Source organism: Ursus americanus, chromosome 20, assembly GCF_024610735.1.
Source record: "Ursus americanus isolate L20-20 chromosome 20, mUrsAme1.1.p, whole genome shotgun sequence".
Classification (NCBI taxonomy): Eukaryota; Metazoa; Chordata; class Mammalia; order Carnivora; family Ursidae; genus Ursus; species Ursus americanus.
The window spans coordinates 12,474,332-12,487,096 of NC_142146.1; the positions used below are offsets into that span (position 1 = coordinate 12,474,332).

General features: G+C 41.0%; 1 protein-coding gene across 1 annotated transcript in view; it reads left to right on the plus strand.

Moving 5' to 3' along the window:
* The first annotated feature begins 8,105 nt into the window (after positions 1-8,105).
* The window catches only part of GASK1A (golgi associated kinase 1A), a 77,662-nt gene continuing 73,002 nt past the window's right edge, over positions 8,106-12,765 (plus strand). Inside the window, exon 1 of the mRNA XM_087870131.1 lies at positions 8,106-8,184. Within this exon, the coding sequence (XP_087726257.1) occupies positions 8,149-8,184 (36 nt within the window). The 5' untranslated portion in view covers positions 8,106-8,148. The remainder of the gene's footprint in view (positions 8,185-12,765) is intronic.

Sequence of the window (12,765 nt, forward strand, 5' to 3'; positions counted from 1 at the left end):
CTTTGTCTTAGTTGTTGTTTTTTTAATTCAAGATATCCATCACAGTGTCCCGCACCCTATAGGCAGTAACTTCTTGTTATTTGAAATTATTTGGTGGACATTTAGGATAATTCTTGTTGTTAGCAGTTAATAATAATGTTGCTATAATCAACTAGGGGATTGTAGCTCTTTTCCTTCTTTTGTATTATTTCCTTGGGATCAATTGTCAGGAATGAGAATACAAATCCAGAAGCATGAAGATTTTTATTTTTGAAACGTCATAAAATAGCTTTTATAAAAGTTCATACCAATTTGTTCTGTTTCCCAGCAATGTAGTAAGTTTGCATTTGCTTGCAACCAGCAGTGGATATTACAATTCAGTTTTTTTAAAGATTTTTTTTTAAATTTATTTGAGAGAGAGAGAGCACAAGCAGGGGGAGCGGCAGAGGGAGAGGGAGAAGCAGGCTCCCCGCTGAGCAGGGAGCCTGATGTAGATGTAGGGCTCCATCCCAGCACTCTGGGATCATGACCTGAGCCGAAGGCAGATTCTTAACCAACAGAGCCACCCAGGCGCCCCTACAATTCTTTTCAGAGATTGTTATTTAATAAGTGTAAAGTGGAACCTCAGGGTTTGAGGGTTTTTAAAAATATTTCTTTAATATAAATTGTAATATTGATTTTTTTCATGTTAGGCTACCAATGCTATTTTTTATGGTCAATTAATATCATGTACATTTTTATCCACTGAATTTTAAATATTTTTAAAAAGGACTTAAGATCTTTCAAAAGACAGATGTCGTCCACATAAGAAGTTGGAGAAAAATGTTGATATCAACGTGACTGTCTTTGCTTAGATTTTAGGTAAATTGTTTGCCCTGAGGTTTCAACTCTCTAATATATTCAAAGGAAATTATCAGATAATCCAGCTATTTTTTGTTATAAGGGTTGGACCATCCTCTTCAGTTTTCTACCTCTTGAGAAGAGATGGATTTCTTGATTTTTTATTTCTCAAAGTGGACCGCGCTTAAAAAAAAAAAAAAGAACACTAACCAACTGTTTGCAGATATTCCATAGCAACTAGTGCAATGGGATGATTTTTGAGAAAGAGGAGGCACTTACCATGAATTTCACATTCACCCCGACTTTCTCCCTGAGAACATTTGCCTAGTGACACAGAGTTAGGGCCTTTTTCAGTGTGTGGAGAAGGTAGAGATCAGACCTTCTATATGTTCTGTGCGTGTGTATTAATATGGGGAAATGTGTAGAAAAAGCACCAAATGGTTGACAAGGGATTGGAGTGTGTGACATTACTGGTTGACTGACCTCAGAGCCATTTTCTGGAACCACATGTCGCTCATGTCACTCACAGGTTGAATTCAGGGCTCGGGTCACTGTAGCTACATGCTAGCCCTTGGGTATGAACTGCATTTTCATATAGGCTAGACATTGTCTACCTGTCATCGATGTGTCACGACAAGAGTAACTGGCCTAAGGGGCAACCGGGGAGTTGAAATCTTGCCTTCGTTCCACTTGGCATGTCACACATCCATGAGTTTGTATCTGTGTAGGTGATGCTCTTTCCTAATGGGCACTGAGGTGCCAGATGGGCTCTTCTGGCTATTCCCAGAAGAATGGTCACCTTTCTCTCTTGCTGTCTTTCACTATATGATATGGAAAAGCTAAATGTTCAGTTTTCTGGTCTTTCATCCTAACTTACCATGATTTTGATATAGACTGTTACTCATCTCCTAGTCTCCATTCTCCTTTGCTCTTATAGAAATTGCTAAATTTCCCAGTTTCTCCTATGGTATGTTTGGTCATGTGACCAACTTCTGGCCTTTGTGATGAAATGGTTTGTGCAACTCTCTGGCCATGCACTTAAATACATGCCCAGTACCACCATTAGGCAGAGGAAAACAGGGTCCCACCTCAGGGCATGCAGGGCTTCTTACACTTTGGTGTTCCTTCCTCTACATTTTTATGTCACCCGCTGGTTCCGGAAGGTGGCTGGGTCCAATAGTGCTGTTAAATGGGATACTACAAGGATAAATTGTGACATGTGTGAGCCCTGGGTTCTGTTTCTCCTCTTTGGGACACTCTCTGACCTTTTACCCAGTGTGTGGAGTTGACCAGGTACACACGTATATGGTTGTGCCAGGGTTCTATGACTGGGCCTCAGTTTTGGGAGGGTGGCTGGCATGGTTTTTCTTTCACAAGATCACGAGACTGGGCCATCAGAATGATGGTGTCAGTGATTTTGGGCGCTGACAGTGACTTGCTCTGTCACTCACAGGTTGAATTCAGGGCTCGGGCTACTGTGGATCCCCTGCCAGCCCTTGGGTATGAGCTACATGTGGGCCTTTGCGTCCGCTCTTGTTCATCTGTGTTCCTACTGCAATGCTGTCTATGTCTGCAACACCCAAGGACAATGGAGGCAGCAGCAAATGTCCTTTATTTTGTGTCCCCCAATTGCTGGCATCCAGGATGGTCACTTCCCACCCTCTACAGGCTCTGGAACCACTTGTCAGGCAGTTCTGTGGGAGTAGCCACTCCTATATCCTCTGAGGGCTTTCAACAGGCTTTCTGATAGATGTCCTCTCATCTTTAAATTGGTGTAGTGTTGGGCACCTGGGTGGCTCAGTCGGTTAAGCATCTGCCTTCAGATCAGGTCATGATCCCAAGGTCCTAGGATTGAATTCCTCATCGGGCTCTTGTCCCTCTATCTCCCCTCCTCCTGCTCATACACACACACTCTCTCTTTCTCTCTCTCAAATAAATACATTAAAAAAATAAATTGATGTAGTGTTGCCATGTTGTCCTGGGTCTGTCTTAAGCCGTGCTGGATGGGGATGGACATTCTTAGGTAAATTGAACTGCTCTTCTTACTCTGCTTATGGGTCCACTGATTATCCTCCCCACTGGTGGTGGTGTGTGGAAAGGAGAGGTGTGATCAACATCGAAAGACGTCATGTTCTAGGAACACAGTGATTATAGCAGTTGCTGTGGTTTGAATGTTTGTGTCTCCCTCAAGACTCAGATGTTGAAATCCTAATCCCAATGTGATGGTATGAGGAGGTGGGGCCTTTGGGAGGTGCTCAGGTCATGAGGACGGAGTTCTGATGAGTGGGATTGGTGTTCGTATAAAAGAGACCCCACAGACTTCCCTAGCTCCCTTCCACCATTTGAAGAAACAGTAAGAAGACCATGTCTGTGAACCAGGAAGAGGGCTATCACCAGAATTCAACCATGCTGGTCCCTTGATCTTGAACTTTTCAGCCTCCAGATGGCGAGAAATAGAATTGTTTATAAGTACTCGGTCTCTGGTATTTTGTTACAGCAGCCCAAATACATGAGACAACAGTTCAAGAGAAGTCATGACCGTAAAACATGTTATTTAATGATTATGCTTTAACATTCCAAATGGTAGATTTAACATGCCCAGAAAATGCATTACAATTCACATTTTCCTCCATATTCTTTGTAAGACTTGTATTTGCAGTCATTGGAACCAACTTTGAGAGTATCATTAGAAGCCAGTATTTCTGGGTGGCATGATGCTGCAATGACATTAGTCATGATGTAGTGAGTGTTAAATAAATGGTATTAGAGAACTGTAGAGGCAAAACGATCTATATTGTTTCAATACCATGGTAAGTTCAGGATTTCAGGGCTTATCAAGAAAGACAAGAGAAAGAAAGGAAGGAAAGAAAGAAGGAGACAAGAAGACCAGGAGATGGCATTATTGTTCAACAAGCTTTATTGGGTAGCACCTGCACTGGGAGAACGGGACTTCCACCAGGAAGAGGAGAAATCCTTACAGAAGGGGACTGCCCAACAGGGAAAGAGGGTAAGGGAATTCTGAAGGGGGGAGTGGGGGACAATTAAAAAGGAGGCTTACCTGTCTAGGCAATGTAGCTCAGAAGCAAGGTGGGAGTCTCTGGGTCAGAGAGCTTTGAAGGGCAGCAGTGGTTTGGAATCTTTTATGGCCACAGGGTTTTTCTCATCTATGGCTAGCTGATGTTAGGTACAGTTTCATGGTTTATGCAAAGCAGGTAGTCTCTAAATGGCTAAAAATATGCTCTTTTGGTTTATATTTTAAGCAATTGGATGGGTAAGAATTTGCAAAATGTGTAAAAACAGTTAGATATGTGTGTTCTTAAAGTTTGATATAAATTCCTTATGTTTATAAGTTACTTAGACAATTGTAACTGAACATTCAAATTCAATATTCAAATTGCATTAATTTAATGTTAGGGACAGTGATGTTTTGCTGAAACTAAATTGCTTTTCTAAATGAATATTATACTAACCACTATAGTATAGGTACTTTTGATTTTGCCTTGGCATATCTACCCAGCCATGTACCTTGTGATGACTCAGTTTCTTCTGAACAGGAAGTGGGATCCTAACCCTTGCTCTCCCATATTTAAAGATCTTTTGGAAGTGATTAGAGGAGCTCTTATAAAGGTCTGGGGTTATGCTAACCATTGAGGACTTGAGATTAAATTACCTTGAAGAGATGTGATCTAGGTTCCACACAAGCAAGGTTCTCATCAATTCTAGGGAATTGTTGGCCTTAGTAGGGTATGGCTGAGAGCTGGATGTTCCTCTGGATCCAGCCTTCTTGGCAGTGTGGTCGTTTTGTGGGAGACAATGGTTGAGCGTGAGTGTGAGGTACAAGGCTTGTAAACTTTGAGTCCCATGTGGGCATTACAGTAGCCTAGGTAGGAACTAGGTGAATGAGGACTTCCAGTTGTGGTGGACAAATGAAACTTGCCGAACCAATCAAGATAGTCTAAGAAAGGTACGCAGGTATGTAGTCTTCTATCTGGGGCCTAGACTCACTTTGTCCTGCTCCTGACCCTCCCTCCCTCATGCAAGTGGCTCTCCCTATTATGCAGGACCAAAAAGCACCGCCTTCTTGACATCCTGAGGATCTTCTAGGTACACAATAAGATCACTACTCTATTTCTCAACTTTCATTCAGCAAACGTTTTGGAGGCTCCTCTGTTCTGAAGTCCCCACCCCATCCAGGCCAGCCGGTAGCCTTGTTCAGATTCCCCCACCAGGCTGACTGCTCTTCCAGGCTCTGAAGAGACTCACCTCCAGGTGGGAAATCTGCCAGGCAGAGGCGGGGCCCGTCTGGATGGGGAACAGACTGCTCATTGGCCTGGCTGGGCCCCGCCCCCTCACCTGATAGCCAATGGAATAGTACCCTGCTTCTTGCTTTAGCCTTAGGCTCCGCCTCCTTCTGGACAGTGAGTTGGATGAACTCCATCCGGGTTCCCGGGCTCAGACCAGGAGGCAGGGAAGGAGCCTACCTCTTCGCCTGCCCTCCATTTTCCTCAGGTGTGTCTCTCGGAAACTAGAAGGGGGGAACCACCAAGATGTGGGATCCTCCAAGTTTACTAGAGAGAATTTCAGAGACAGTATAGCTTGGTAGGCCAGTGTGATGACGCACTTCCGGCGCAGCCATTTTTGTCTTTAACGCGTGAGCGTTTGGTTTGTGAGGACCAGGAATTGTACCTCAAACCTGTTAGCTAGAAAGCTGTAGAGGCCACCCCGAGCCCACGGTGAGCGGGTCTGACTTGGCCTGAGGGGGATGGGAGGGACTCTGCGGGAAATGGGCGCGGTTACTGCTGCTACTGGGATCCTCACCCAACCCGCTGGGCTTGACTCAATTCTGTCTAGAGCGGCGCTGACAGTCCCGGAACGCTGGTGTTGCCCGCCGGTTTCTCGTCGCCACGACAGCTTGTGGCTTGTTCAGATTCTGGCACTGACACAGATTCGAGTGTTGACACCAAGGTCCTCAAAAAGTTTTAAATGTCTTTGCTATCAATAGAGAGCATGACTTCACTGTCGTTCCAGCCCCCTCTTGTCCCAGTTGTGGAGACCTCAGGCCTACCCCGCGGCCTGTGTACATCTTAATGCACTTTGTCTTTTCAGGTGGTCCTTCACTTACTTTACCTGCCTGGCCTGGGTAAACCCAATCTGGAAGCTTATTACTCCGCATAGAGCAAAGTTTTGAGAATTTGAAATAGTTGGGTCTTTTTACCCCAGGGTCGAGGCTATTTACTTAGTCCACAAATTGGAGAATGTGGAGCCCGGGATTTGGATTGTCCCACATGAATGTTTAAAACCCTCATGAGGAGTCCTATCCACTAAGCACCTGGTAGGTGTCCAGTGTTCAGCATACAATTTCATATATACAATATTGAATATACGGAGAGATTTCTTGACCTTTTCATATCCTTTGTCACTCTTCTCATTACATTCTCTTAACTTTCTGTCATTGTCATAACCTAATTGTTAGGGTTTCTGACAATCAGATTAAAAAATTGGTCCCCCCTGTTAGTGAAGTGTGTTGGGTTGTGATTTGTTTTCAACCCGAGCTTGTTATCTATGCTTCAACTCCATAGTTTCGGTTTTCCTCATAGGCAAGGAGGAGGGAGTGTTTTGTAGGGTGGTCTCTGATGCTGTTCTACTTCCAGAAGATTTACTTTTCACAGATTGTCACCTGAGCAGATCAGACCTTTCTGCTTCAGTCCTTTTGTTTCACATGTCAGTATTATTAAGTATCCACTGTAAGGGACATTTATTACAAAAATAGAATGACAGCATGATTTAAGGGAACTAGAGCACACAACTACAATGGGCACCTATTTACTCAGTATGAACCACTTCTTTTTGTTACCCTGGGACAAAAACCATCCATGAATTTAGCAGTATTACTTGTGTGGGTTTGCATTGTGTTTTCTCATACATCCTGCACTTATAACTTCTCTTTTTCCTTATTGAAATCCCTATAATTTCCAAAATATGGTTTTTAGACTCTCCTGACAGCTCTGTTTCTCTGAGAGCCTCAGCTTCATCTACCTTCATGGATGACTTTCTGGATTCACTAAGAAGAGTCAGAGGAGGAATGGGCAGTATACTGTTTATCTGAAGTCTTTGTCGGGTGCTATTGTAGTACCCTGAGACTTATAGCAAACTGCAGGAATGGAGTTGAAATGGAAGTTGTTTTTAAGGTCTACAAGTGCATGCACTCTTGTGTTTGTTAAATAATTCTGACCTGATAGCTATTTGAATTTCAGGTGTTACCTTTAATGCTGATTCATTCTACTAAATGGCAGAAGGCTTACTTCTTAATGATGCACTATTAACTGACCCAGAAAGGGAGTTGGAACTATTTTAGAAATGAAATTGCTTTGCTTCCCTTATACTATAATATTTAGAACTTGGAGTATTTGAGATATGTCATGAACTTGATGGATTATTTACTATGGTAGTGTGTTTCTTCTCACCACCTACCCCCAACACATAAACTTGAACGAAGATCTTATAATCAGTCTGTGTATTTAGATAGAAAGTAATAGTGGGGAGACACAAAGATATTCCTAATAAACTCTTTTCAAATTCATTTTGCCTTATTATTTAGGTAATAAAACTGTCCTGTTCTAATATTTTAAAGAACATAAGAGGAGGGGCGCCTGGGTGGCACAGTGGTTAAGTGTCTGCCTTCGGCTCAGGGCGTGATCCCGGCGTTCTGGGATCGAGCCCCACATCAGGCTCCTCCGCTATGAGCCTGCTTCTTCCTCTCCCACTCCCCCTGCTTGTGTTTCCTCTCTCGCTGGCTGTCTCTATCTCTGTCAAATAAATAAATAAAATCTTAAAAAAAAAAAGAACGTAAGAGGAAAAACAGATCTGGAGATCTTATGGTGCTTGATGGATTCCTTGTACATAACACATTCCTAACTGTACTGTGTGGATTCTAGAGATCTTAACCGGACCCCCAGCTTTCTTTTCAGCCCATCACATTCTATCCACTGACTACCCTAGTTTCCTTTTCTGTCCTTTTTCCTATGATATCTTTTCTGGATTACCAAAAATTATAGTTTTCTCAGTACACCTTCTTATCACACATTCTTGGGAAGATTTCTGTTTCCTTACTGTGTTCCCCTCTATGCCTGCTATTTCATCACTGTGAGATGAGAATTACCACTGATACAAGGTAGTAACTGATGAATAGTAGTAGTTCACGTAGTATCAAATGGGGGTCAGATGTGTGTACAGATTTGTGGTCAGTAGGGTTACTGTTACTAATGCTTCTTTCTTTACCGTCAGCTCCTGAGACTTACTATTCCCCAAGATGTGAATAAAAGAAGGCAGATGATGACAGCAATGTTCTTAATAGCCAGGCCCCAGGTAAGCTGGGTTTCCTCTACCTCTGCACATACACATGTGTATATATACAAATGTTTATTTATATATGCATGTGTACTTTCATGTATGAATATACAAACGTACATTTAATATAAATATACATTTATGTAAGTTATATGTGCATATGTAAGTAGACATGCATATATAAAAATATATGTAATATACTTTTATATGTGCATATATAAAAATATATAAATTTACTTTCCCATTGAGGTATAACTTATTTACGACACAAATCTGAACTGTATAGCTCACTTTTTAGAAATACATACCCTTGTATTACCATCACTCATATTAAGACATAGAACATTACTGGTATCTCAAAAGACTTACCTTATGCACCACCCTGAAGTTGACCATTTTTCTGACCTGTCATCATAGATGAGTTTTATTTGTTCTTGAATGCATATAAATGGAGTCATTCAACATGTACTCTTTTGTATCTGCCTTCTTTTGTTCAACATTATGTCAATGAATTTCGCCCCTGTTCACACATAGCAGTACTTTGTTCTTTTTCATTGCTGAATAGTTTTCCATTATATGGTTATACCACATTTTATTTACTCATTTGTAGAACGTAGCTGGACATTTTGGTTGTCTCCAGATTTTGACTACTGTGAATAAGAATGCAGTGAACATTCTTGTATATGCCTTTTGGTGGGTGCATGCACTCATTTGTCTTGGCTATACCTTTGGGAGTCAACTTGCTAGGGCACAGGGCATACATATTTGGTTAGTTTGAGTAGGTGCTTCCCAACAATTTTCTGAAACGGTTGTCCCAGTTTATAATTTTACCAGCAATATATGAGATTTCCAGTTGATCCACATCCTTGCCAAAGCTTCTTGACATTTATTCTTGATAGCTCATTGACGTTTTAAATTTCCTTTTCCCCAATAAGCAGTGATATGGAGCATTATTTCATAATGTTTATTGGTTATATGGATATCTTCTTATGTGAAGTCCTTGTTCACATATTTTCCCCATTGTTTATTACGTCGTGTGTCTTTTCTTTTCTCCACGTTGTAGTCCTTTATTATGGATATGAATCCTTTGTCAGGTATATGTATTATGAAATGTCTTCTCCCAGTGTGTGGCATTTTCACTCTTTTCATGGTATTCTTTGAAAAGCAGATTTTCTCTAGCTTATCCCAAATAGGCAGTATTTTCCTATGCCTCTCTCTCCTCACTATCTTTGCATGGGGATGGGGGGTGATAGACAGATCTGAGAGCTTTTTACCGAGGATAGTGGGGCAAGGAGACAAAAATGAGGGAGGCACTGGGACAAAAGCAGAATTGGGAAATGCAAGTAAAATGAGCAGCCCAAATAATTATCCAAATACATTGCAAGGTGGGGAGGGACTTAGAGCTAAGGTGACGGCCACATCCAGTTATATGTTAATTCTCCTTTTATATAAGTTCTTTCAGACCCAGGCCCAAGTCCAGCTCATATATAGTAATGTATTTTGGGGTCATGTATGTTTGGAAGCTCATAATGAAGATGTATTTGGTTCTAACTGGAGAAGTGTGCTGAACTCTGCCTGGCTGTCTGCCTGTTATTCTGTATCCTCTGCCTCCACACCTTTCAAATTTCACACAAAAACCCCTCTGGCCCATGAGGGACCCAGTGCTAAATACTTATCATTGTAGATGCCCTTCCTATGCCTCTTGGCGATGGTTTTGACCATCACCAAAGTCCTGAGGCCTGACACAGCAGGAACTTGTCTTTTGGGAATCAGTAACTTTTGAAGACATGGCTGCGTACTTCACCAAGAAGGAATGGGCCAGCCTGGAGCCTGCTTATAGGGCCTTGTAACAGGGGTTGATGCTGGAAAGTTATGGGACTGTAGCCTTCTTAGGTAAGGCCTCTCTGCTACTTGTGTCTGCCTAGGCCCTTAGAGGTTAAAGGGTTTTCTTATAACTATTAGTTGACCCTGAATGGCAATGCCAAGGGTTGCCAGGCAAGGAGCCCTAAGCAAGAGGAGCAGGAGAGCTGGCCCCAAAAGGTAAGTTAAGCAAAGGATGCCCTTTATAACTTTTTCTCTTCCTTTGTTTTCATTTCATCAAAATGGAAGATGTGTGTTCTCTGTGCCTAGCATCAGGGAGTATATTGGGATACTTGATCACACCCTTTCTGACTGGTCTGTTATTCATTGCTTCCTGTCCCTTTAAACACAACAACCTGCTTCAGTTTTGCACACACTGGGATGCTTTCATCCCTCGGGATATATGGAAAAATTTTTCTAAATACTGGTTATGTGTGATCACGATTTTCCAGTTTCCCCAGTTTTACGAAATTGATATGCTCTGTGCAGTATTATCTTGTCCATTAACCAACAGAACATACAAAATTTATTTTGGCTTTTCGTGATAATTAACATATTACTAATTTAAAATAATTTTTTGTATTGACATACTTTAAGGTAGCTTACAGATATTAGGGTTTTCCTCCACTTTAGGGTACATCTCAAAAATAAGAATATTTTCCTACTTAGCTAAAATAATATTACAAGCAATAAAATTTAAAATTCCTCAAAATCAATTCTGGGGAGACAGGAGAAGCCTTGATTCTTTACTTTTAAACACCAGTTTTCAAAATAAGGATTGAAGAGTCATCTTAAAAGCTGTTAATTGCACATTTTCTTTTTCTATGGACTCATGGGTTTCTATAGATTTCATGGTTTTTGATTCATTAAAATTATGTACGAAACTGGCTCTCATGTCCTTTTTTAAAAAATAGCTTTATTGAGGTACAACTTACAAACTATACACTTCACCCATTTAAAGTGTACAGTTCAGAATGGGAGAAGATTTTTGCAAATGATATATCCAATAAGGGGTTAATATGCCAAAATATATTAAGAACAACACACACACACACAAATAATACAATTAGAAAATGAGCAGAAGACCTGAACAGACACTTCTCCAAAGAAGACATACAGGTGGTCAACAGGTGCATGAAAAGGTGCTCAACATCATCAACCATCAGGGAAATGCAAGTCAAAACCACGATGATATCACCTCACCCCTGTCAGAATGGCTAAACACACACACACGCACACACACCGAAGAAACTACAAGTGTTGCTGAGTACGTGGAGAAAAAGGAACCCTCTTGCATTCTTGGTGGGAATGGAAACTAGTACAGCCACTGTGGAAAACAGTATAGAAGTTCTTCAAAAACTTAAAAATAGAATTACCATGTAATTCAGTAATTCCACTACTGGATATTTAACCCCCACCCAAAGCAACACTAATTTGGAAAGATGTATGTCTCCCTGTGTTTACTGCAGCATTATTTACAGTAGCCAAGATACACAAGCAACCTAATTGCTTATCCATTGATGAATGGATGAGGAAGATGTGGTATGCATATACAATGGAATATTACTCAGCCATAAAGAGTGAGGTCTTGCCATTTGCAGCAACATGGATGGACCTAGAGGGTATAATGTTAAATGAAATAAGACAAAGATGAATACCATATGATTTCAGTCATAGGTGGAATTTAAGAAACAAAACAAATAAACAGAGGAAAAAGACAAAAAAGTAGACTCTTAGATACAGAGAACAAATTGGTGGTTGCCAGAGGGGAGGTGGGAGAGAAGGAGGGCTAAAATAGATAACAGGGACTAAGAGTACTCTTATCTTGATGAGCACTGAGCAATGTATACAGTTGCTGAAACATTATACTGTACCCCTAAAACTAGTATAACACTATGTTAATTAGACTTCAATGGTGTTTAGTATGTTCATGGACTTGTGCAATTGTGCATTACCACAATCTACTTTTAGAACATTTTTGTCACCCAAAAAGGAAACCCTGTATCCATTTGCAGTCACTCTTTATCCCTCCGTTTCCCTTTCCCTCCCTTTTAGAACATTTTTGTCACCCAAAAAAGAAACCCTGTATCCATTTGCAGTCACTCTTTATCCCTCCCTTTATCACTTATCTACTTTCTGTTTCTATAGATTCGCTGATTGTAGATATTTATTTATTTAAAAAATCTTTTACTTATTTTTTATTAATTTTAGAGGGTGAATGGGGGGGAGAGTCGAGGGGGAGGGAAAGGGAGGAGGGGAAAGAATCTTAAGTAGACTTTGTGCTGAGTCGAAGCTGACATGGGGCTCTATCTCATGACCCTGGGATCATGAACTGAGCCAAAGCCAAGAGTCGGATGACTGAGCTATCCAGGCATCCCTATTTATATTTATATTTTTATTTTAAGATTTTATTTTTAAGTAATCTCTACACCCAACATGGGGGTTGAACTCACAACCACAAGATCAATAGTTGCATACTCCACCGACTGAGTCAGCCAGGTGCTCCCTGTTGTGGATATTTAATATTAATGGGGTCATACAATATATGGTCTTTTGCTTTTACTTCACATGTTTTCAGGGTTAATCCATTTTGTAACATGAATCAGTACTCCCATGCCTTCTTATGTGTGAATAATATCCATTGAATGAGTAATATCACGTTTTGCTTCTCATTCATCAGTTGATGGGCATTTGGGTCGTTTCCTCTGTTTGGGCATTATAAATAATGCTGCTATGTAC